At 38.6% G+C, this 25,732-nt stretch overlaps 1 protein-coding gene across 1 annotated transcript in view; it reads right to left on the bottom strand.

Moving 5' to 3' along the window:
• Window positions 1–25,732, bottom strand: part of CSMD1 (CUB and Sushi multiple domains 1) — a 1,741,289-nt gene that overhangs the window by 387,611 nt on the left and 1,327,946 nt on the right. The window contains exon 11 of the mRNA XM_060001344.1: window positions 18,837–18,940. Coding sequence (XP_059857327.1) covers window positions 18,837–18,940 — 104 coding nt within the window. The remainder of the gene's footprint in view (window positions 1–18,836; window positions 18,941–25,732) is intronic.

The raw sequence follows: 25,732 nt of genomic DNA on the forward strand, positions 1-25,732 counted from the left end.
TGGGTTTGCTTTTTTTGGTTTGGTTGCTCTCTTCTTTCCCTCTTTCTTTTTAAAATTACTTTTAAACTTTTCTATTTTTAATAATTGTTTTATTTTTTATTTTAATAACTATTTAATTTAATTAATTAATTAATTTATTTTCTCCCTTTTCTTCTAAGCCGCATGGCTGACAGGGTCTTGGTGCTCCGGCCGGGTGTCAGGCCTGAGCCTCTGAGGTGGGAGAGCCAAGTTCAGGACATTGGTCTACCAGAGACCTCACAGCTCCACATAATATCAAATGGCGAAAGCTCATCCAGAGATCTCCATCTCAACACTAAGACCCAGTTCCACTCAATGACCAGCAAGCTACACTGCTGGACACCCTATGCCAAACAACTAGCAAGGCAGGAACACAACCCTACCCATTAGCAGAGAGGCTGGCTAAAACCATAATAAGATACAGACATCCCAAAACACACCACCGGATGCAGTCCAGTCCACCAGAAAGACAAGATCCAGTCTCATCCACCAGAACCCAGGCATCAGTCCCCTCCACTAGGAAGCCTACACAACCCACTGAACCAAACTTAGCCACTGGGGGCAGACACCAGAAGCAATGGAAAATAAGAACCTGCAGCCAGCAAAAAGGAGACCCTAAACACTGTAAGTTAAGCAAAATGAGAAGACAGAGAAACACACAGCAGATGAAGGATCAAGGTAAAAACCCACCACACCAAAGAAATGAAGAGGAAATAGTCTACATGAAAAAGAATTCAGAGTAATGATAGTAAAGATGATCCAAAACCTTGGAAATAGAATGGAAAAGTTAGAAGAAATGTTTAACAAGGACCTAGAAGAACTAAAGAGCAAACAAACAATGATGAACAACACAATAAATCGAATTAGCAATACTCTAAAGGAATCAATAGCAGAATAACTGAGGCAGAAGAACGGATAAGTGACCTGGAAGATAGAATAGTGGAAATAACTACCACAGAGCAGAATAAACAAAAAAGAATGAAAAGAATTGAGGATAGTCTCAGAGACCTCTGGGAAAACATTAAATGCACCAACACTCGTATTATAGGGGTCCCAGAGAAGAAAAGAAAAAGAAAGGGACTGAGAAAATATTTGAAGAGATTATAGTTGAAAACTTCCCTAATATGGGAAAGGAAATAGTCAATCAACTCCAGGAAGCACAGAGAGTCCCATACAGGATAAATCCAAGGAGAAACACGCCAAGACACATACTAATCAAACTATCAAAAATAAAAGACAAAGAAAAAATATTAAAAGCAGCAAGGGAAAAGCAACAAATAACATACAAGGGAATCCCCATAAGGTTAACAGCTGATCCTTCAGCAGAAATGTTGCAAGCCAGAAGGGAGTGGCAGGACATATTTAGAGTGATGAAAGGGAAAAACCTACAACCAAGATTACTCTACCCAGCAAGGATCTCATTCAGATTTGACAGAGAAATTAAAACCTTTACAGACAAGCAAAAGCTAAAGGAATTCAGTGCCACCAAACCAGCTTTACAACAAATGCTAAAGTGACTTCTCTAGGCACGAAACACAAGAGAAGGAAAAGACCTACAATAACAAACCCAAAACAATTAAGAAAATGGTAATAGGAACATACATATCAATAACTACCTTAAATGTAAATGGATTAAATGCTCCAACCAAAAGACATAGAATAGCTGAATGGATACAAAAACAAGACCCGTATATATACTGTCTACAAGAGACCCACTTCAGACCTAGGGACACATACAGACTGAAAGCGAGAGGATGGAAAAAGATATTCCATGCAAGTGGAAACCAAAAGAAGGCTGGAGTAGCAATTCTTGTATCAGACAAAATAGACTTTAAAAGAAAGACTATTACAAGAGACGAAGGACACTACATAATGATCAAGGGATTGATCAAAGAAAAAGATATAACAATTTTAAATATTTATGCATCCAATATAGGAGCACCTCAATACATAAGACAAGTGCTAACAGCCATAAAAGGGGAAATCGACAGTAACACAAAAATAGTAGGGGACTTTAACACCCCACTTTCATCAATGGACAGATCATCCAAAATGAAAATAAATAAGGAAACACAAGATTTAAATGACATTAAACAAGATGGACTTAGTTGATATTTATAGGACATTCCATCCAAAAACAACAGAATATACTTTCTTCTCAAGTGCTCATGGAACATTCTCCAGGATAGATCATATCTTGGGTCACAAATCAAGCTTTGGTAAATTTAAGAATATTGAAATTGTATCAAGTATCTTTTCCGACCACAGCGCTATGAGACTAGATATCAATTACAGGAAAAAATCTGTAAAAAATGCAAACATGTGGAGGCTAAACAATACACTACTAAACAACTGAGGGATCACTGAAGAAATCAAACAGGAAATCAAAAAATACCTGCAAGCAAATGACAATGAAAACACGACAACCCAAACCTACGGGATGTAGCAAAAGCAGTTCTAAAAGGGAAGTTTATAGCAATACAATCCTACCTCAGGAAACAAGAAACATCTCAAATAAACAACCTAAACTTACAACTAAAGCAATTAGAGAAAGAACAAAAAAAACCAAGGTTAGCAGAAGGAAAGAAATCATAAAATCAGAACAGAAATAAATGAAAAAGAAATGAAGGAAACGATAGCAGAGATCAATAAAATTAAAAGCTGGTTATTTAAGAAGATAAGCAAAATTGATACACCATTAGCCAGACTCAGCAAGAAAAAAAGGGAGAAGACTCAAATCAATAGAATTAGAAATGAAAAAGTAGCAACTTACACTGCAGAAATACAAGGGATCATGAGAGATTACTATAAGCAACTATATGGCAATAAAATGGACAACCTGGAAGAAATGGACAAATTCTTAGAAAAGCACAATCTTCCAAGACTGAACCAAGAAGAAATAGAAAATATAAACAGACCAACCACAAGCACTGAAATTGAAACTGTGATTTAAAATCTTCCAACAAACAAAAGCCCAGGACCTGATGGCTTCACAGGCGAATTCTATCAAAAGTTTAGAGAAGAAGGGCTTCCCTGACGGTGCAGTGGTTGGGAGTCTGTCTGCTGATGCATGGGACGTGGGTTTCTGCCCCAGTCCGGGGGGATCCCACATGCCGCAGAGCGGCTTGGCCCATGAGCCATGGTTGCTGGGCCTGCACGTCCGGAGCCTGTGCTCCGCAGCGGGAGAGGCCACGGCAGTGAGACGCCCACGTACCGCAAAAAAAAAAAAAGTTTAGAGAAGAGCTAACACCTATCCTTCTCAAACGCTTGCAAAATTATGCAGAGGGAGGAACACTCCCAAACTCATTCTATGAGGCCACCATCACTCTGATACCAAAACCAGACATGATGTCACAAAAAACGAAAACTACAGGCCAATATTACTGATGAACATAGATGCAAAATCTGAACAAAATAATAGCAAACAGAATTCAACAGCACATTAAAAGGTTCATACACCATGATCAAGTGGGGTATATGCAATCAATCAATGTGATAAACCATATTAACAAATTGAAGGATAAAAACAATATGATCATCTCAATAGATGCAGAAAAAGCTTTTGACAAAATTCTGCACGCATTAATGATTAAAACCCGTCAGAAAGTGGGCATAGAGGGAACTTACCTCAACATAATAAAGGCCATATATGACAAACCACAGCCAACATCATTCTCACTGGTGAAAAACTGAAAGTATTTCCACTAAGATCAGGAACAAGACAAGGTTGCCCACTCTCACCACTCTTATTCAACATAGTTTTGGAAGTTTTAGCCACAGCAATCAGAGAAGAAAAAGAAATAAAAGGAATCCAAATTGGAAAAGAAGAAGTAAAACTGTCACTGTTTGCAGATGACATGATACTTCACATAGAGAATCCTAAAGATGCCACCAGAAAACTACTAGAGCTAATCAATGAATCTGGTAAAGCAGCAGGATACAAAATTAATGCACAGAAATCTCTTGCATTCCTATACACTAATGATGAAAAATCTGAAAGAGAAATTAAAGAAACACTCCCATTTACCACTGCAACAAAAAGAATAAAATACCTAGGAATAAACCTACCTAGGGAGACAAAAGACCTGTATGCAGAAAACTATAAGACACTGATGAAAGAAACTAAACATGATACAAACAGTTGGAGAGATATACCATGTACTTGGATTGGAAGAATCAATATTGTGAAAATGACTATACTACTCAAAGCAGTCCTCAGATTCAATGCAATCCCTATCAAACTACCAATAACATTCTTCACAGAACTAGAACAAAAATTTCACAATTTGTATGGAAACACAAAAGGCCCCGAATAGCCAAAGCCATCTTGAGAAAGAAAAACAGAGCTGGAGGAATCAGGCTCCCTGACTTCTGACTATACCTCAAAGCTACAGTAATCAAGACAGTATGGTACTGGCACAAAAAAAGAAATACAGATCAATGGAACAGGATAGAAAGCCCAGAGACAAACCCACACACATATGGTCACCTTATCTTTGATAAAGGAGGCAAGAATATACAATGGAGAAAAGACAGCCTCTTCAATAAGTGGTGCTGGGAAAACTGGACAGCTACATGTAAAAGAATGAAATTAGAAAACTCCCTCACACCATAAACAAGAATAAATTCAAAATGGATTAGAGACCTAAATGTAAGGCCAGACACTATAAAACTCTTAGAGGAAAACATAGGCAGAACACTCTATGACATAAATCACAGCAAGATCCTTTTTTACCCACCTCCTAGAGAAATGGAAATAAAAACAAAAATAAACAAATGGGAGCTAATGAAACTTAAAAGCTTTTGCAAAGCAAAGGAAACCATAAATAAGACGAAAAGACAAACCTCAGAATGGGAGAAAATATTTGCAAATGAAGAAACTGACAAAGGATTCATCTCCAAAATATACAAGCAGCTCATGCAGCTCAGTATCAAAAAAAAAAACACAACTCAATTAAAAAAATGGGCAGAAAACCTAAACAGACATTTCACCAAGGAAGATATACAGCTGGCCAAGAGGCACATGAAAAGAGGCTCAACATAACTAATCATTAGAGAAATGCAAATCAAAAGTACAATGAAGTATCACCTCATACCAGTCAGAATGGCCATCATCAAAAAATCTACAAATAATAAATGCTGGAGAGGGTGTAGAGAAAAGGGAACCCTCTTGCACTGTTCATCGGAATGTAAATGGATACAGCCACTATGGAAAACAGTGTGGAGTTTCCTTAAAAAACTAAAAATAGAACTACCATATGACCCAGCAATCCCACTACTGGGCATATACCCTGAGAAAACCATAATTCAAAAAGAGTCATGTACCACAATGTTGATTGCAGCTCTATTTACAGTAGCCAGGACATGGAAGCAACCTAAGTGTCCATTGACAGATGAATGGATAAAGATGTGACACATATATACAATGGAATATTACTCAGCCATAAAAAGAAATGAAATTGAGTTATTTGTAGTGAGATGGATGGACCTAGAGTCTGTCATACAGAGGGAAGTAAGTCAGAAAGAGAAAAACAAATACCATATGCTAACACATATATATGGAATCTAAAGAAAAAAAATGTCTCTGAAGAACCTATGGGCAGGACAGGAATAAAGACGCAGACGTAGAGAATGGACTTGAGGACACGGGGAGGGGGAACGGTAAGCTGGGATGAAGTGAGAGAGTGGCATGGACATATATACACTACCAAATGTAAAACAGATAGCTAGTGGGAAGCAGCCACATAGCACAGGGAGATCAGCTCGGTGCTTTGTGTCCACCTAGAGCGGTGGGATATGGAGGGTGGGAGGGAGATGCAAGAGGGAGGAGGTATGGGGATATATGTATATGTATAGCTGATTCACTTTGTTATACAGCAGAAACTAACACACCATTGTAAAACAATTATACTCCAATAAAGATGTTTACAAATAAAAAAAAAACAGTCACACAGCAGCTGCTGTCAGCTAGTGAGAAGAAACACTCAATTCATTGACTGAAGTCAATGTGCTGACAGAAAAGCATGTTGAAAGAGAAAAAGTGTAAGAAAAAAATCAATTCAACCAAAACAAATGCCTCTAATCAAAGAGGAAGCTTTGCTTTCAGCAAAGTTGTTTCAGGGATATGAGCACATGCTTTGCCCTATCAATCACATCATTTGTGAATCAACACAACCTTCTCACCTGAGGCGCTACAATGTACACGATTCTTCAGAGGAAGATGAACAACGCCTAATACACGTTAAGGAACTCACACAGTATTACATACAAATTGAAAAAAAGGAAGTATTTCAGTGAGTGATGTGCACTCATGAAATATGAAAATGTACTTCTTTCTGAAGATCTGTCTTCATTGGAAAGACTGTTCCCTTATGTTTGGTTGTTCTATTTGTTTGTTTGAAGAGAGATTTTATTTTCCCCTATGCATAGATTTTATTGAAGTGTAACATACCAAAAAGGGCACAAAGCATGAATGTCTGGCATTAATGTCTTCTTTGACTTATAATTATAAAGCTATACCATTCTTTCTTCTGTTGGTTAGTCCTTAGAAGGAGTATCTTTTTCTAGCCTTTTGCTTTCAACTGTTTTATGTATATAAATATTTCATGTTTGTATATGTAAGCATCAAATACTTGTTTTACATTATTGTTGATTTACTTATTTTATTTATATTATTTTTATCTAATCAGAGATTTTATCCTTTTATTTAGAATATAATTACTAATAAAAGTTCATTTTTCTTTTTTTCTCTTTTGATTAGTCAATTTTTAAAATTGTCCCTTTAAGCTAACAGCGTGTTTCTTTCCCCCAAGACTTCAAAGATATCATTCTGTTGTCTTTTTACTTTTTTTTACTTTATATTGAGAAAACTTCCATTGAACTTATATTTGCCGTTTTGAAAATAACATTTCTTTGTTTATACTACTTGTAAGATCTTTCCTTGTCCTGTTTTTCAGAAGATTTATTATAATGTGCCAGGCTGAGGTTTTTCTTGTATTATGCCTACTGTCTTGTAGAATTTCTTGAATCTCTATCCTGATGTCTGTTGTCAATATTGGAAAATTCTTGGTGATAATGTCTTCAAAGATTAGTTATGTCCCATTTTCTCTCTCTTTCTCTTCTTCAATACCAATTACACACATGTTTTCTGTACATTTTTTTTCTGCTTCAGGTTGAATATTTTCTACTAATCTATCTTCCAGTTCAAGCCACATCTATTGAGTTCTTTATTTCAGATGTTGTATTTTTTAATTCTTAAAACTTTCATTTGGTTTGTTATGAATTCCACTTTTCTGGCAAAATTCTTGATCATTTTATTTATATTCTTAAATATATAAATCATAGTTAATTATCAAAGTCCCTTAGTGATAACTATAATATCTAGATGTCCTTTTCCTTTTGTATTGTCTGTCTCTCGGTTTTGGGTCATTGGGTGTTATTTCTAGACATTTTGGTTGAATGCTAGACTTTGTGTTATGCCATCATAGAAGCTATGTGTGTTGTTATCTTCCTTCTTGGAGGATTTAATTTTCTTCTGGCAGTGAGAGTGACCACCTTGATTCAGTCAGTCTTGAGAAGGATTCCAGACTTCATTTCAAGGTTGTTGATTTCTCAGTGCCTACCCCTTCTTATGTCACAGTCCACAGACTATAAATATATGCATTTATACATTTCATCATTCATCAACAAGCCATATAATTTTACCTCTTCCACCTTCCTTTCACCATTTCTTTCTGTCTCCACTTTCTCAGTTTGAGTGTCTCATAGCAACATCACTGAACTAGCCTCCTAATTTATCCTCCTGATTCTTATATCACTTCCCCCCTACCTTTGATTTAATTTTAAGTTGTTCAAAACTTATCATGTAGAAATTTTTCGCACACTGAAAAGATTTATACTGTCAAGTTAACTATTTCAGAAATACCTCTGAGTATAAATATTTGAATTTATTTTATTTCTGCACTGGACTTTATTTTAATACAGTTTTATGTTAGTCTATTGATTCACATAAAACTAAATAAGCAGGTACTTGGCTACACTACAAAGTTCCTTCAATCGAAGTCAAATTAAGATGATTTGTGGGACTTCCCTGGTGGTCCAGTGATTAAATTTCTGTGCTTCCACTGCAGGGGGTACGGGTTTGAACAGTGGCCTGCGAACTAAGATCCTGCATGCTGCACAGAGTGGCCAATTTTTTTTTAATTAAGAAAATAATAAAAATAAAGATGACTTGCATTACTCAAGTTTTAGAATTTAAGCCTGATACTTAAGTGACTGATATATTTATGAAAATGACTGTAAGACAGCTTAGTACAATTAATTATTTAACATGTTTAAAAAATTACTTGAACATTCAAAAAGTATTTTTGTGTTAATTTTTTTATATTTTACAAAATTATTTTAGAACTATTTAAAAGAAAAGAAAATATTTCCCTTTTAGTTCTTTTTTCCAGAAGTATTTTAGTTTGCTAGCACCAATGGAAAAAAGATGTTTAAAATAATGAAGCAAATATTGTTAACCCTGTGCAACTGTTTATCTGTTGGAAACAGGATTTTCTGTTTCCATAACTGAAAAATAAAATAAATGCTAGTTTTGGTAAAATACTTTAACAGCCATCATAACACATAAGCTATAATTGCTTTCTTTAAAGCAGTTTTATTTTCTCCCAAAATGACTTTCTAGTACATAGTGTTTTAAATTAAACTTAAAAATAAAATTATTCCAATGAATTGCTAAGAAATTTGACTTGTTAAAAAACGATAATAAAATTGCCTTTGGGAAACAGAGCCATCATATTGGAGGTGCCAGCTCCCCACTGCCCTCCCCTCCCATTGCTCAACCTGTTGCTCCAACCATGCTGGTGTTTTAACCATTCTCCAAAAATACTGGCACTTCTCTGCCTCCAGGTTTTTGGCAAATCCTGAAATCACTGCCTGGAGTGCCTATGCTCCCTGGATAAGGAGTTCTCACAGTATTTGAGGATTCTCACTTGGCATTTCTTTTTGTTTTTTTGTTTTTGTTTTTGCAGTACGCGGGCCTCTCACTGTTGTGGCCCCTCCCGTTGCGGAGCACAGGCTCCGGACGTGCAGGCTCAGCGGCCATGGCTCACGGACCCATCTGCTCCGCGGCATGTGGGATCTTCCCGGACTGGGGCATGAACCCGTGTCCCCTGCATCGGCAGGCGGACTCTCAACCACTGCGCCACCAGGGAAGCCCCTCACCTGGCATTTCTTAACTCCCTTAGGTGATGCAGGTATTTTTTTCTCTAGGTCACTGGAGAACCCTGCATACACCTCACCGAAGACAAATATTCACAGGCATCTACTTCCTCCTTCTCCTACCAAATTCTAAACCTTCTTGAGTGCAAGCTGATATCACTTGGCCTTTAATCCCCAGACTCTTGCGTATAAAATGCACCATTTCTTTGAACAAATGCATAAATGAAAATGTAAATTAATCCCCATTAAAATTCATTAAATATCTACATGTTTAAATTTCATAGGAATATCTCCAACTAATCATTTAAATTTTTGTTTGATCTTAGCATACCAAGGACTTGGTATTTGAGGTTCTGTTGAAGCTCTGCCTTTAATTTACCCTGTGGTTTTAGCTAAATTATTTTACATCTATGTCAGTTTCTTCATCTGGGAAACAACTGTATTAAATTACCTTCAAGGAATCATTCAGACCTAAAATTCTCTTATCTTTTTGATAGAGTTCAACCACGGTCGAGCTGTCTTAACCTCAGTGGTTTGATATGCCTCCTTGCAATCAGGATCAGTGTTGAACTGAAATCAGCAGTATCTTTGTATGTTCCAGCGTATTGAATCATTAACCCAAAAGGAAGGAAATGACTTTTGATCATGTGTTTGTTCCTTCCCTGCAACCAGGGCATACTGCATCGAGAGAACAGCTAAAGTCTTTCACGTGAAAATGGTCATTGTTCTTTAAAGCTTAACTGCACCCAGGTGAGGCAGTAACTTCATGATGCTTTGGTTGCTACTAATATTACATCGTATACGAAGGCCCTCTCATTTCTGGACAGGTCTTCTTTTTGGCCCTTGTTAAATGATTCAACAGTTCTATCCTCACGTACATGAAATACATCTGCTAGAAAGGGATTGTGAAATCAAACTGGGTGCTTTCACTCAGCACAGCACCATGCAATTCCCACATTGCTGTGTGTGTCAGTAGTTTTTTCCTTGGTACTGATGAACAGAACTTCCTTGTATGAATATACCAAGGTGTGTCTGTCTATTCACCTGTCCAAGGACATTTACGCTGTTTCCAGTTGTTTGGCAATTATGAATAGAGTTAACTCTATTCATGTAGGGCAAATTTTATTTCTGTAGGGTAAATACCTAGGAATGGGATTGCCAGATTACATGATAAATAAGTACTTAACTTCGTATGAAACTGCCTGTTTTCCAGAATGGCTGTACCATTTTACATTCCACTTGCAGTCTTAAAGAATACACAGTGTACAATTCTATTTATGTGATATTCTCAGAAAGACAAACTATAATGATGGACAACAGATCAGTGCTTCACGGTTTAAGGTGGGAGAGGGTATCACTACAAAGAGAAAGCACAGTTTTGAGGGGTGACAAACTTCTGTATCCTGATTTTGCTGGTCGTTATACAAATCTATACATGTATTAATACTTATAGATCTGTACTCCAAAAAGTCTATTTTACTACATATTCATTAAAGAAATAATTTGTTCAGCCTGGAGATTTAAAAAACAACAAAACTCTTGAGTATGCCACAAAGTATGAATTTGATGCAAAGTAACACCTGGAGCACATCAGACCTGCGTCCTACTGGCAGGTACCTGAAAGGAAAGTGGTGTGGGAACCTTTAAAGTACACCTTTCAATTGTAAATTGGGCAGTTAGAAAGTAAATGTTACTCACAAGTTAAAATCTGACCTAGCTTTGTGACCGCCTGGAGGGGTGGGATAGGGAGGATGGGAGGGAGGGAGACGGAGACGCAAGAGGGAAGAGATATGGGAACATATGTATATGTATAACTGATTCACTTTGTTATAAAGCAGAAACTAACACACCATTGTAAAGCAATTATACTCCAATAAAGATGTAAAAATAAATTAAAAATTAAATCAATTAAAAAAAACCCTGACCTAAAATTGACCTATTTTGAAGTCTTTGCATTTTTTAATATCAATAAATTTCATAAATTCTGAGAAAGTATAGGAAATGCAGAGTTACTTAAAATATAAATGTTAGTTGACTGTTTGCCTTGATTGGGTGAATACAGTGTGTGCCGGAGACTAATAAGGAGAGGTTAAGACACAGTGTGTGATCTGTGCAGCACATGACGAGAACCATGCCCCCCAGGGATGGAGTAAAACACCTTTAGGAAGAGTCAGAGATGCCCTGATACAAATCTTGGTAAAAGGTGGCAGAGCCAGAGTCATAAGTGGACTTCATCATTAAACATACCGAGGCAGAAGGGATTTAAATTCTGGTCTTGGAAGGATATGCTTGTCATCTGAGGTTTTGCACATCTTTATTTGCAATATTGACCAGACCCTGAGAGCAAATCCGCCTGAAGGCAGTCCTGATCAGAGTTAAAGGTTCTCGATCCACCAGCATCCAGCTGGCTCCTCGTGCAGGGGACTTCCAGGCAACACGGCTATTTACACGACATGTACCAGAACAGAATGCTGAACAGGTGGAGAGGAACAGAACTCTTTTACCTCAAGCTGACTTTGAAAAATCACTCAAGGCAGTGGTTTTATAGAATAAATGATCATATTATTATATATAAAGTTAAATAAACCTGGAGATCAACAGTACATACACTGAAGCTGATAGAATTTCCCCACTGGCACCAATGTGAAATTAGAGCAAGCTTTTCAGTGAGTGTGACTCCTGCACACATTTCATTCAAATGCGACAGCTTTTATTCACCGTGCTGGAATCCATTCTAGCCAGGTGGCATAGAAGATGACGTTAGTTACATCAATGGTCTGCCATCACCAGGTTAAATCCACTAAACAGTATCAGAATTGTTAAGCCTTTCTATGTGGAGCTGTAGACAAAATATCTAATCCAAACTTCTATCTTTCACTTCAAAGAAAAAAAGTTTACTAAGGCCCATAATGAAGTTATTTTACAGACTTCTGTTACTGAGTGCAGCCCAGATGATTTAAAAGTATATGGACACAGACACATTTTTTTCCATTCTCTTCCTTGATAAGCTCAGATATGAACCCTCAAAATGGCACAGGACACAACCAGGAGAGGACTCTGAAGGCAAGCTGGTTTGAGACTCCAGGGTCAGAGAACCAAGGCAGTGCAGGCTGTCTGTGTGCCCCCCCCAAAACAGAGGACCACCAGACCTGGTGTTTCCTGAACCCTGACCGGGCAACAGAAGGCTCCAGGTAAGCTCCATCCTCACGGGGATGCAAGGGGTATCCCTCAAACAACATAAGGAAGACCAGCACCACCAGCATGGGGGACGGATGAAGGGACCTTGGTAACCACAGGTGTCCAGGGCAAGCCTTCACCTTCCCCGGGGCCCGAGCCTCCCTTTTCTGAGTAAAGCAGAACCTGTGACAGAGACCAGCCACACCAGTGACCCAATCCAGGAAGACTCTTGTCTCTGCCAATCTGAGACTGAGATGCCCCTTCCCTCCCAGAGATAGGGGCAGAGGGAGGGGTGAGGGGACAAGGGGTGAGATGCAGGAGGGAAGCAGTGATGGGGGTTCCCACCAACCTCTCCCCACCAGCAAGGACAAGTGTGAGTCCCACAGGCACCAATCAGCCAAGCAGACCCAGACAATGCCGTACATGCTCTGACAGTGAGCCTGTCACTGGAACCCCAGCTGACACAAGTTGGCCGAGAGCTGCGTGTTAAGTCTAGCCAGGGTGACTGTCCGCTAAAATAAGAGGTTTATATAATTCCCAGTACATCCTAACATGATAGACAAAACAGCCTGGGTCCAATTATCATACCAAGAACCAAGAAAATCACAACTTCAACAAGAAAAGACAACCAACTGACAATACCTAAAATGAATCAGATGTTGAAATTACCTGACAAGGATTTTAAAGCAGCCATTGTGTAAGTGTTTCAATCATTTACAAATTCTCTGCAATCAAATAAAAAAACAAACAAACAAATAGATGATCCCAGCAAAGAAAGAGAAGTTACAAAAAAGAACCAAATGGAAATTACAGGAGTAAAAATACAATAATAGAAATTTAAAGTAACTAGATGGGCTTATAGTAAGTAGAGCGGAGATGCACGATGACATGTTAACTTGAGAACAGGTGTATAGAATTCGCCCACACTGAATGGCAGAGAGAAAATACAATGGAAGAAAAGTGAACAAAATCTCAGGGACCTGTGGGTCAAAAACAAAAGGCCCAACATCTTATCATTCAAATCCCAGAAGGAGAGAAAGAGAGTGAGGCTAAAAGGGGGTTTAAAGAAATAATTGCTGAAAACTCCTCAAATTTGGGGAAACACATAATCTACAGTTCTAAGAAACCAAGTGAACCTCAAACAGGATAAACTCAAACAAATCCATGTTAATTAAACAAATCCACCTAATTAAACTTTTGAAAAGTAAAGACAAGGAACAAAATCTTGAAAACAGCCCAGAAACCAGTTAGGCAGCCTGCTGTCTCCACGGCCATAAGTCAGGTTCCCCTTGTCTTCCTCTAGCAGAGGGAAGCAATACCTTTGTCAAAAGTTTGTCAGGAGACAATGCGGGTCCAGACAGATTCAGTGAATGGCAGTTCAACTCCTCTTCCTTCTTCCTTTCTAGTATATTCCATTTCCAAAGACAACTCTGAGCACCACATATTTCATTATATTAAGGCAGAGATAATAACTACAGTAATACAATACTATCTTCTCTTTGCATCATACCTTTCACCTTTTTCAAACAATGTTTCATTAGCCGTCTCACTTTACACTTACAACAATGCTTCCGGCTTGCAAAGTTGGCATGAGATGGGGAGCTGGTCTTGCTGCCCTGGAGGTCTTGCGTAGCCCTTACTGTTTTAAATGCACTAAGCCCCCCAAAAGAGAATGACTGCGCCTTTGAGGTTAATTCAATATCAAAAACACAAAACACACACTTTAAATGCTTTTGACTGATGAATCGTGGACGAGAGATCCTTAGCTCTCCAGGGTAACAGTGTAGCAAGCAAAACATGCATTTCCTGGCTCCTTAGAGAAAACTGCCACATTGAGTCAACACTGGGGTTGTAAGTGGCAGAACAGCTGGAAAATGACTTAGGCTGTCTGGACTCCAAATTAGCTGGAACTAGTCTCCCCGCATCTCCCGCAGGTGCTGCCGTTGGGCTGCGCTTCCTTGGGACCTATGCATTCTTCTCCTCTGCAGGAAGGTTCTCCAGAGACCACTTCCATGGGCCCCCAAGGCCGCAGGTCAGTTTGCTTTCCCAGACACCCCAGAATAGATGGAATCCCAAACCTAAAATGCGTGTGTCCAGTGGTCCGGCTATCTCTCCTCTGACAGGGCTTCTGGAATAGAGAACTTAGGCACCATGGAGTGTCCAGAGAGCGGCAGCCTCTGCTAACCCACCCCAGCGTCATAATGAAGGTCAGGAAGCCTCTGCCTTCTCCACTTGCGGACCATCCCCTCAAAGCCTACTGTTACCCACCTCTGAGCCCTGCAATGTCTGAATTTCAATAAATGTTTCTTCAAAGAATCAAGGAAGAACATTTCCCCATAAAGAGACAAAGGAGAGAAACCTAGCAATGGATGAACTTCACTTCAAGAATAGAGCTTTCAGGATTTGAGTCTGATCTGCACTCTCATATGTGTCCATGCTCACAGGCAGTGTCATTATGAGAATGATTATATGAGGAAAAAGAGTTTTGATCACGTGGCTCCAGAGTTCTAAGAATCTAAGGAGTGTACTTGCTTTCTAATTTTGAAAAATGGGTTTTTGCCTAGAGAACGTCTAGGTAGCTACCTTTACGTGCTTATCCTAACATAAATTGCTCAAGTTTTCTCCAAAGCACTGAGATGTACTGTGATCAACTCCTCTGATAATGTCCAAAGAATACATAGACACACACATCAGTTTTCAGTGTCTGCTTTGTTATGGCTGTTGTGTAGTCTTTCAATAAAAAAAGAATGATGCCCTTCACTCAGCACCTGCAGACAATAGCAGAGGTAGGTGGAGGGCTACCATATGAGGGCTAGAGCCACTTCTAAGCCCAAGAAGCAATTTAAGAACAGTGGATCAACCAGCCATAGGAAACAACTAGTATCCTTATTGGTTAATAGACAAGTGTAGTCAGGCAGAGGCAATACTACTCGCTCACAGATTTCCCTGATACTGACTATTCATCCCTTACAGAGATGGGCACTTAAAACCTGCCACTGGTGCCTGCAATCCCCAGGACATCCTGAAATTAATGCCATGTCCTGGTCACCACTGCTAGTAACTGCAAAGGCCAGAGGAAAGTCGTGAAGAGCAATGTCTCTGGATGCAGTTTTTCTGAAAATTAAACTTGAGAAAATTACCAACATATATTCTTGGAGAGATCTCAATAGAGATTTGCTAAGTGAGTTATTTAATTTTGTTTTAAGTCTGTCATTCTGTAAAAGTAACCTGAATAAATTCACCCATCTCTTGGGAAGACTCGGCTATTGAAAGAGTCCCCCTAACATTCAGTTGTTCTCTTTTTGCGCCAAGAAAGTTAAGAAAATAAAAAGCCATTAACAGAAATTAGAATTTTTAAAAGCATATTTAGGATGAGCCAGTTAGGCTATCTCACTTTCTAAATTTCTCCTGAAAATTAAGATCTGAATAGAATTCCACAGGCCCCCTAAAAAGGGGAACCTATAAAATATTGAGCTTGAGGTAGTAAATATCAGCTACCCATAAATAAGTTTCTTAACTCAAATTTTATCTGAAATATGTATCATGATAGTCAATGATTCTATACACTGTCTAGTATATAACCATCTCAGCTCATCTGCCATTTCTCCAATCAGATTTTAAACTCCAGGCTGAGACTCACGTCTGACATGTAAGTACTCAAAAATATTTGTTGCCGTATTCTCTAAAATTGCCTGTTTATCCAAAGACACCAACTGTGATTCTCTTGTTTTTTCTTTTTCTGTAATTTTGTATACTAAGGAAATATATCAGTGGCTTTGCTTTTCTCTACTGAAGATGATTAAATGCCCAACTGATCTTTGTTACATTATGTTTCCCAAAGGGCATCTCACTTTGATTCAGTTGACTGTTTAGTTTTTCCTTTATAGATGTGAGCTATTGAGAGGAGGTTCTAATAACACTTATGTCAAGGTAATACATAGTTTGCTATTGCTCCCTTAACAACAAATAGCATTAAAAAATGCATGTATGACTTCAGATCTTTAATAGTGACCTAAGGGATTTTATATGGCACTACTTTTCTACATTTATGTTCTACATTTTGCATTTATTTGAAAATTTCTCTCATTTGTTTTAATGATATCCCTTCTTAAATTAGATGTTATGGTAATAATAAAGCTATTTCATGTGTGGTTTGTATTTCTTGGCTCTCCAGTGCATTCACATGCACTATTTCATTTTGCTCCTTACCACAGGCAGGAAAAGTTTATTATACATATTTCATAGCCATAAAAACAGAGGTACAGAGAGGGTCACAGATAGTTAAGAGCAAAGCTAGAGCCAGAAATTCCACCTCTGGCATCCTGGCCTCACTGCTGTCCACTGTATCAGTGACTACAAGTACCGCTCCAGACCAATGCCAGGCTGTGTGCACACAACTGACATGGAAGATTGCAAACAACCTGCAGGAATCCGTATTTTTATAAATAAATGCAATTTAAAGCTAGTAATTAGGCAAAAAAAGAATAACCATTTGGTAAGAGTGTGGGGAAACAGGGACCTTTACATACTGTGGTGGAAAAGAAAATTGATATAAACTTTTGGGGGGATTATTAGAAAAGCCTAATGATGTAAATGAAGATGCTCCTAACTCCCGAAATTCCTCTGCTGGAAATTTTCCTGAAGGCATATGAAACAGGTATGACAATTTGTACGAAGTAGTTTACTGCGTAGCTGCTTAGAAATGCAAGATTACGGGGGGATGGAGAAAAGACAAAGGCTATCAATGAGAATCAGTTAAAAAACATGGCACATCCACATGTAATGATAAGGAATATAGACACTGGAGGAGGATCACGGAGTCTGAACTCCTGCTAGAACAAACGCTAGGTTTGTGAATGGGGGTAAATCTATCTAAGCCTCAGTTTCATCATTTATACGATGAAGACAGTATTAACCCCTAACTCACAGGATTTAGGTGAAGACCAAACAAGACAATACGTATTAGGCATCTAGCCCAGTGCATGGTATGTAAGAGGTACTCAATAAATGCTGAGATTACTACTGCTACTATTATAATTATTATCCTAAGTCATGGGCCAGTAACATGATTTTAATTATTAGTAGTAGTAGCTATAAAACATGAGATAAAGATATATACTGATAGGGAACTACATCCAAGATACAATAAAGGAAAAGAGAATGTCCCCAATGCCATCAGAGTACGGGTCCACTAATTTTAAAGGCACAGACAGATGTTCACTGCAGAACTTTTTACAATGTGAACTACCTCATAAGTAACTGCTAAGTAAGAGAATGAGTGGGTATAACGGCCACACCTCTTCTTGTTGTTGTTTTTCCCTAGCAGAATAATACTTTGAAGTTGTCCAGGGCAAGCTTTCTCACAAATAAAGAGAAAATCTCAGCCATGTATAAGCAGACTAAGAGAAAAAAGGTGAAAATCCTGCAGAATGACTTCCATTAGCGAAAGTAGTTTCGGGAGCCCCTACAGGAAGCTGGCTGTGCAAGGTGCGAACGCAGAGGAAGAGGCTGCAAAGACATTTCCTTCTGCACTGAAAACACTGAGGAATGAAGATACCCCTGGGTCATGGTTTTAATATTGCTAGAACAAGTCTCCTAAAAACTGTCCTATCAATATTAAAACCATGACCCGGGGGTATATTCACTCCTCAGCCTCAACTAAGAAGTCCACATGCCACAACTAAAGATCCTGCACGCCACAATGAAGATCCCGCATGCCGCGACTAAGACCCGGAGAAGCCAAAATAAATAAGTAAATAAATATTTAAAAAAAGAAAAAGAAAACTGTCCAGACTATCCTCATGGCCCTGCATCTGGAAAAGGCTGACGGTGTCCCGGGCGAAGTGGTGCAGACTCTCCCATGAGTCCAGTTGCCAATGGACCAGTGTAGGGATCTGTGTGCTGACGTTCACGGTGGGGCCGCTACTGTATTTGCCAGGACTCTGGGTACGAAAGTCCACAGATATAATGGGCGCTACCACACTGTTCTCCCCACGCTCTCTGCTACTTTTAGTATGCAGCTCTACAGAGCGCAAGGCTTTCAGAAGACATATGGCCTTATTCTAGAAGATACTTGTACTTCCCCGAACACTGACAACATAATAAGTAGAAAGAGAGGGGCGGACAAGGAGCAGTTGAGTTGAGAAACTCATCACTTCTACTTTCTGCTTTTCCATATAGTCTAATCTTTTGCCCTATTTTTCAATGATTTAAAATAAAAAACACTGCCACAGATAGAATGCAATCCTGAATTAGTCCTCATCTGAAATCAGATTTAGAAACTACTAATTTAGCCATACATGGCATTTATTAAACTTCTGAGTGGGAATGGAAAGTCTGCACCAGGATCTCAAGGACACATCCGTGTTTGCACAGATAACTTCCTGTTCTGGGAAAGAAGAAACAAGGGAAGATACACTTACACATACAAGACGGTTCTGGTATCACCCACTTTCCCAGCATCGCCCACGGTTAGGGTGTCGTAGCCTCTTTCCAGCTCAAACTCCTCAAAGGCAAGCTTGATGACCTAAATCAAACACAAGAGAGAATTACTTAGCATAACAGGAACTTTCTGGGACCTCACATAATGCAAATATCCAGTTGTAGTATTAATTTTGCTCCATCATTTCACTGTTATTTCAAATGATTTAAAGTTGCTTTTAAAAATAATAATTGTATATATTTGAGAGCCCTCGATTATAGAATTTTATGGAATTCAAAATTGCTATTACTCCAAAGATATTTATCATCAGCTCTAAAAATGAAATTAACCCATATTGTATTGATACTTTAAATCAAATATCTATCAAATATTTATTGTCACATAGTGTTCGGAATGACCAAAAGGTAAATCAGTATAAGCAAAATAAATGGGGACTGCAGTTAATGAGATATATTTTGAGGATACCTAGAACACCAAGGAATAGATATTTTTAGTGTGATGTCTGCAGATTTCATGTATGTACCAATATTAACATACGAAAAAGACCTTCTGAGGCTAGAAAGTTGTCCTCTACATTTAACTTTGCAAAGCCTTGTCTTTTTTTTTTAATAAAGAACAGTCTGTCTAGGTGTTCAACACCATTTAGACAAGACCAGTTTGTGTCTGACACATGGATATATTAGAATACTATGAACTTCTTTCTTCTCATAAAAGAAATGCTTCCTTTGTTGACCAATATTGTGATAAAGGGGGAAGAGAGTCTGTCACAAAGTTAGGCTGGAACCCTAGGTGACAAGGAGAAATATATATATAGATAATAGATAGATATCTGTAACATGAAGAAGAGAGAGAGGTAGAGGCTATCACAGACAGATGAAAGAGACAGATGGATAGATGGACAGACAGATATGATGGATAGATGAGATAGGTAGATAAATGACAGAGGGGGAGAGAGAGAGAACAGGAAGTACAGAAACCATAATATTGGAAATACATTTTAATGGGATCTACTTCAGCATAAATCTGAAACTCTGGAATCCTGTAAAAAACATTAAATGCCTGTTCATTAAACCTGAAAGAAAGACTTAAGTGGTACCAGGGGGAAGGCAGGCTTCTGACTAATATCCAATTTGATGTGTACAATACTGAGCAGGCCCTAACCAGGTGCTTTCCCAAGCAGTGCTAATATGGGATGCATTAATTCTGCTATTGGAAATTCTTACTAAAATTAGTGGTATAGCTGTTATGATTTATTTTAAAAATCTACTCTTTCAAATTTCAGCGTTTGTCTGAATACATTATTTTAGCAATCTAATTTGAAACAGGTGTAGAGGTTCATGACATTGCAGACCAGTATCAACATTGCATATGAAGCCCAACACCCGAGGATGGTTTTATTTCAATTTTTGTCTTTCCCATGGGCCGATTTATAAATGTCCATGGTGGTACAAGAAAGAATAAAAGGACTAAAGAATCATGCAACCTGGAGGTTCCCATCACCTTTTTTGACACATTTACTCTGTCTTGACTTGGGTAACAGCATTCAGTGAAGCAATGATAATCCATTCAGGCCTGAGGGTCACGGTTGGCAGATTTGTAATGAGTCACAGATAGGGGGTCTCACTTCATAAATGTGTTTTCATTATGGGTGTAAAAATAACCATTCTGTAATTCTTTCAAGCCAAAGCAAAGGGTGTTGGAGAGGTTTTTGTCAGGGTTCAGATTCAACAATCAGCCTCTGCTGATAGTCATAGGACGATCTTTATGCTATTAATGCCCCATAAAAAGAGAAAAGGTGGATCCAATCTTGTGTAAAGAACCTCTCGTTTGTCAGAAAATATGGCATTCTATAAATATACCTGGTAGTAAAACAGAAATACACATCTGGAATGAAAGTTGCCGTCATTTCTCAGTGACAAGTGATGTTGATTGGAGAATTCATTTTTTAATAAAAACTGTATATAAGGAGCATGACGATTTGATGTACATATACGTAGTGAAATGATTACTACAGTCAAGCTAATTAACCTGTCTCCTCACACAGTCACCCTTTGTGTATATAGTGAAAGCACCTTAAATCCATTCTCTTAGCAAATTTCTAGTAATCAATACAGTATTATTAACCATAGTCACCATGCTGCCCATTAGATCTTCAGATGTATCCATTCTTCATAATTGTAACTTTGTGCCCTTTGACCAATATCTCTCCATTTCCCCACCTTCTCATCCCTGGTCACCACTGTTCGACTCTCTGCTTCTGTGTATTTGACTTTTTTAGATTCCACACATAAGTGAGATCATGCAGTTTTTTCCTTTCTGTGTCTGTCTTGTCTCACTTAATATAATGCCTTCCCAGTGCATCCATGTTGTTGCAAATGGTAGGATCTCCTTCGTTATGAAGGCTGAATGATATTCCATTACATGTATATACATCACACCTTCTTTATCCATTCATCCACTGATGGACACTTAGGGTGCATCCACGTCATGGGTATTGTGAATAGTTCTGCCTTATGTTTTAAAGTGTGAATGATTCAGTGGCATTTAGTCTCAATGGTCCCTTTAGCTCCACATGTGCATGCGCACATGCACACACACACACACACACACACACACACACACATACTCACACACACACACGTGCTCTTCTGTGTCTTGACTGGTCCCTGCAGCTGGCCTTGTACATGCTGCTCCACATCCTTCAAGTCTCTGCATGAAGTCTGTTCTTGGTGGTGTCTCCCCTGCCCATTCTGTCCAAGACGTCAGTCTCTTTGTCAACATCCAGCCTACTCCCTTCATGATGTTGCACTTTTTGAAATTTCTTGCTGGTTTGCCTGTACCCTCTGCCTCACCTCCTTCATGGTACGTGCCCTGAGGGCAGGCGCTACGCCCTCCATCTGCTGAGGACAACTGACTCATCTTTCAGGACGTACTGAATACCTACTCTGCCCAGGTCCAAAGAGAAGATGCACCAAGTTCTAGCCTTCAAAAAACTTAGAGTTACCAGGGGTATCATGATAAACACAAAGTAATTATAGAATTTTTAACTTTTCCAGACAGATATTCCTTAATGACAACAAATCAAATAGGAAGGAAAATGAAAGAAGGACAAAGTTCTAGAATTCTAAAAGCTTAAGACTCACAGGGGGTAGTTTGATAAACACAAAACACAAAACAATTATAGAATTTAACACACAGATTAAGGTTTCTTAATGACAACTGATGAAATCCTTTACTTTTTCAACTTCCAAACAGAATCTCAGAACTGTGAGAAAAAGATGCTGTTCAGTCTAGACTCCGGTGTAATTTTTAAAATACATTCTTGGTATTTTGTAATATGTTCTTTTCTCCTATTTAAACTAAAAAGACTCGAAAAGTTTGAACCATTTCTCCTTTCCCTACCTCCTGCTTCTGGCAACCACCAATCTATTCTCTGTATCTACAGCTTGTTTGTTGTTTTTTAGATTCCACATGTAAGAGAGATGAGACGGTATTTGTCTGTCTCTGTCTTTGACTTATTTCACTTAGTATAATGCCCTCCAGTTCCATCCGTGTTGTGGCGGGATTCATCCCTTTTCATGGCTGAATAATATTCTTTTATACATAAAGTATATATGGTGGCAGGGAAGTAATGGAGTTAAATTACATTTGCTTATATTTTCTTACTAGAGGATGAGGAGGGTCAACAGTTTAGTGTGACCAAATGTGGAATACAGAATCTAAGCAGGCTTAAAATTACTTGATATTCTGACACCTCTGTTTTCACAGGAGGAAAATGAAAGCCAGGGAAGATGAGGGCCTTATTCTGCAGTTATTAGTGAGAGGTTTAGATCTCAAACTGGGAAATCCTGAGTCTCGATGTAGTTTTTAGATTGTTTCCCACACGTTCAAATATAAATGAAGAAGATAAGAGTAGAGGTTATAAAACTTAATTCTATTTTCAAACTTCTTTCTTTCTTACAAACTACTCATTTTAAAGTATTTCTTCGAAAGTTTTAGTTACTGTAGTCCTGTTTTCTTTCTCTGATCCCAATCTAATATGCCTTAGTACTATAGCGATGTGGCAGTCATTTCCTACACGCCAAGTTGGTCTCTGGTAATTAATCATCTCTAGGAAGACTCTGCTGTGTGATGACAGGTGGTCCAGTGAAAGACACTGCAGGCCAGCGAGAGGAAGGTGCAGGACAGGCCGTTCTCAGGGTGCAGCGGGTGCTCAGGGAAGGAACCTCAGATGCGGAAGATAAGGAACATCTTCCAGAGGAGGTGGCATCTAGGAGCTAAAATATCCAAACAGTGGGCTGAACCCAGCTGCTGGGGGTCCTGAAACCTGCCCCAGGAGTACCTCGAAGAGTGATGCCAATCGCTAGATTCCTGGAAAAACAACAGCCCAATCCTATGTCTCATCTAATTTCACTCCCTAATTTGTGCAAAATCGGTTTGTTCACTTTACAAACATTTTCAGTGGATATTCAACTATTTTTCTTCACCATCTAACCAAATTCTGTTGACTATTATCCTTGCATAATAGAAAGTAGCCAAAAAATTGATTGTACTCAAAGTAAGTGTAATACAAATTAGTTGAATTCCTTCTCAGTTTTTTGTTTATTTTTTTAATGGTGCAAAGATGCTAATCTTTCGGACAGAAAGGTTAAGGGGAAAAAGCACACAATAATCTTAAATGAGAGAAAAATAAATTGGTCAATTTTGCGGGGTGTAAGTATGAAAAAGAAAACAGAATTTAGCTATTTAATTATGATTACATAAAAACTGCAAGAGCCTTGGCAATTAAGAATGTTATATTGGGACTTCCCTGGTGGCGCAGTGGTTAAGAATCTGCCTGCCAATGCAGGGGACATGGGTTGGATCCCTGGTCCGGGAAGATCCCACATGCCACGGAGCAACTAAGCCCGTGCGCCACAACTACTGAGAATGTGCTCTAGAGCCCACAAGCCACAACTACTGAGCCCGCATGGCACAACTACTAAAGCCTGGGTGCCTAGAGCCCTTGCTCCACAACAAGAGAAGCCACTGCAATAAGAAGCCTGTGCACCACAACAAAGAGTAGCCCCAGCTTCCCACAACTAAAGAAAGCCCGCACGCAGCAGCGGAGACTCAATGCAGCCAAAAATTAATTAATTAATTAATTAATTAATTAAAAAAAGAATGTTATATTGTCAGAAGAGCTTTTTTTTCATTTTTGTTTTGAGACACTCAATTTTCTAAATAGAGAAAAGAGAAATATACGATGACAGAGTGGTAGAATTGATATAATACTGAATTTTTAAGTATTAATTTAAAACAAATATGAAAACATTGCTCTGAAAAACAAAATGGAAGTACACTACATAGTCACAATTCATTAGGGGAAAAAAAGCCAGTCACTATAGGCCCATTCAAATAAGGAGCCCATCTCACCTGACTCAATTAAGCTAGAGGAATCCAGATGTATCACTTCATACACACACACACACACACACACACACACACACACACACACACTCTCACACAGACACCCCATATGGATCACTGGGCTTCCTCATCAAAAGTTTTATTTCTAATATGCTTTTTGTTTCAGTGTTATCTTTAAACTACATTTGGGGTTCTTTTGGATGACATGTTTCTGCCCAAAATTGTGATGGTAGGAAGACATACAGAATAAGAGGAAGATTTTACAATTTTCCAAGATGTAGAACTGACAGCACAAAATAAATAAGTAAAAAGCCCCTACATCTTGGAAAAAGCTAACTCATAAATGCCTTAATGAATGACGGTAGCGTTGAAATCAACAGGGTAGGAAATAAGGACTTGAAACACAAGGAGACAGAAACTGATAAAAAGAAGCCTTAATAACCTGATCCATTCAATTTCACATTATTTTTCAGAATAAAGACTTTTCAAACTGTGAATTTCCTCCAAAAGGACATAACAACTCTATACCTCACATCTGAAAGGCAAATTCACACTTTCTATGAACCAAAAATTATGAAATGATTTCTGATAAATTTTAAGTGTTTTAGCCTGAGGTTCTAAGGACCAACCATGAAACAACTGAAAAAGTATAATTAATTATAAATAGATGTTCTGTCCAAATGCATGCACCACATAGCCTGGGTAATGCACATCGGTGTTTCCCACAGAAAAATACATATAATGTTTCATATCTGTAAATTACATATACAAACGGCCAATGATATGTAATATGAAATTACCAAGATTTGGTTCCAACCTAGAGAGAACAGTACTTTGAAAGGAACAATTTAGGAAAAATATATTATTATTTCTAGGGTAGCCTTGACTTATATTTAGCCCCCCATACAAACTCTAAATGTCTTTTAAAACTAGAGTTCAATGCACCATTAACAAAAAGGGGACATATATTATTTCAAATGTAGCTGCAATGTTATTAACCTTGTGCTACCAAGAGTCAAATTAAACAGGTAATCAGTGGAAGAAAATAGAAAACACTCAAACAGGCAGAACAACATGTAATTTATCCAACAGCAGCCGTTTGGTCATGTTACCACATCACAAGAAACGAGGAGCTTGGTGTCCGGATCGTGGACTCTCTCACATGGTTTTCTAGAACTTTGCTGATGTCCATCCTGAAGGCTTCTGCCAAGTCCCTTCTCTCAACAGTAACTGGAACATAAATTACCGTAATTCTCTCTGTGCTGCCCTTACATGGACCCTTTGTCTCTGAGATCAAGACTCCTAAGAATGCAGGTGCGTGCCATGTGCAAGGCACGGAAAGGACCCAGATCTGCTTCTCCTGCTCCCTCCTCCAGGCCCACACTGCTGCTGGAAAGCAGCACAGAGCGAGCAAGTCCAAGCCCACCGAAGTGAGAGGGGATCCTGGCCCTGCTGCCCACCCCACGG

This window comes from Delphinus delphis, chromosome 21 (genome assembly GCF_949987515.2).
Source record: "Delphinus delphis chromosome 21, mDelDel1.2, whole genome shotgun sequence".
Classification (NCBI taxonomy): domain Eukaryota; kingdom Metazoa; phylum Chordata; class Mammalia; order Artiodactyla; family Delphinidae; genus Delphinus; species Delphinus delphis.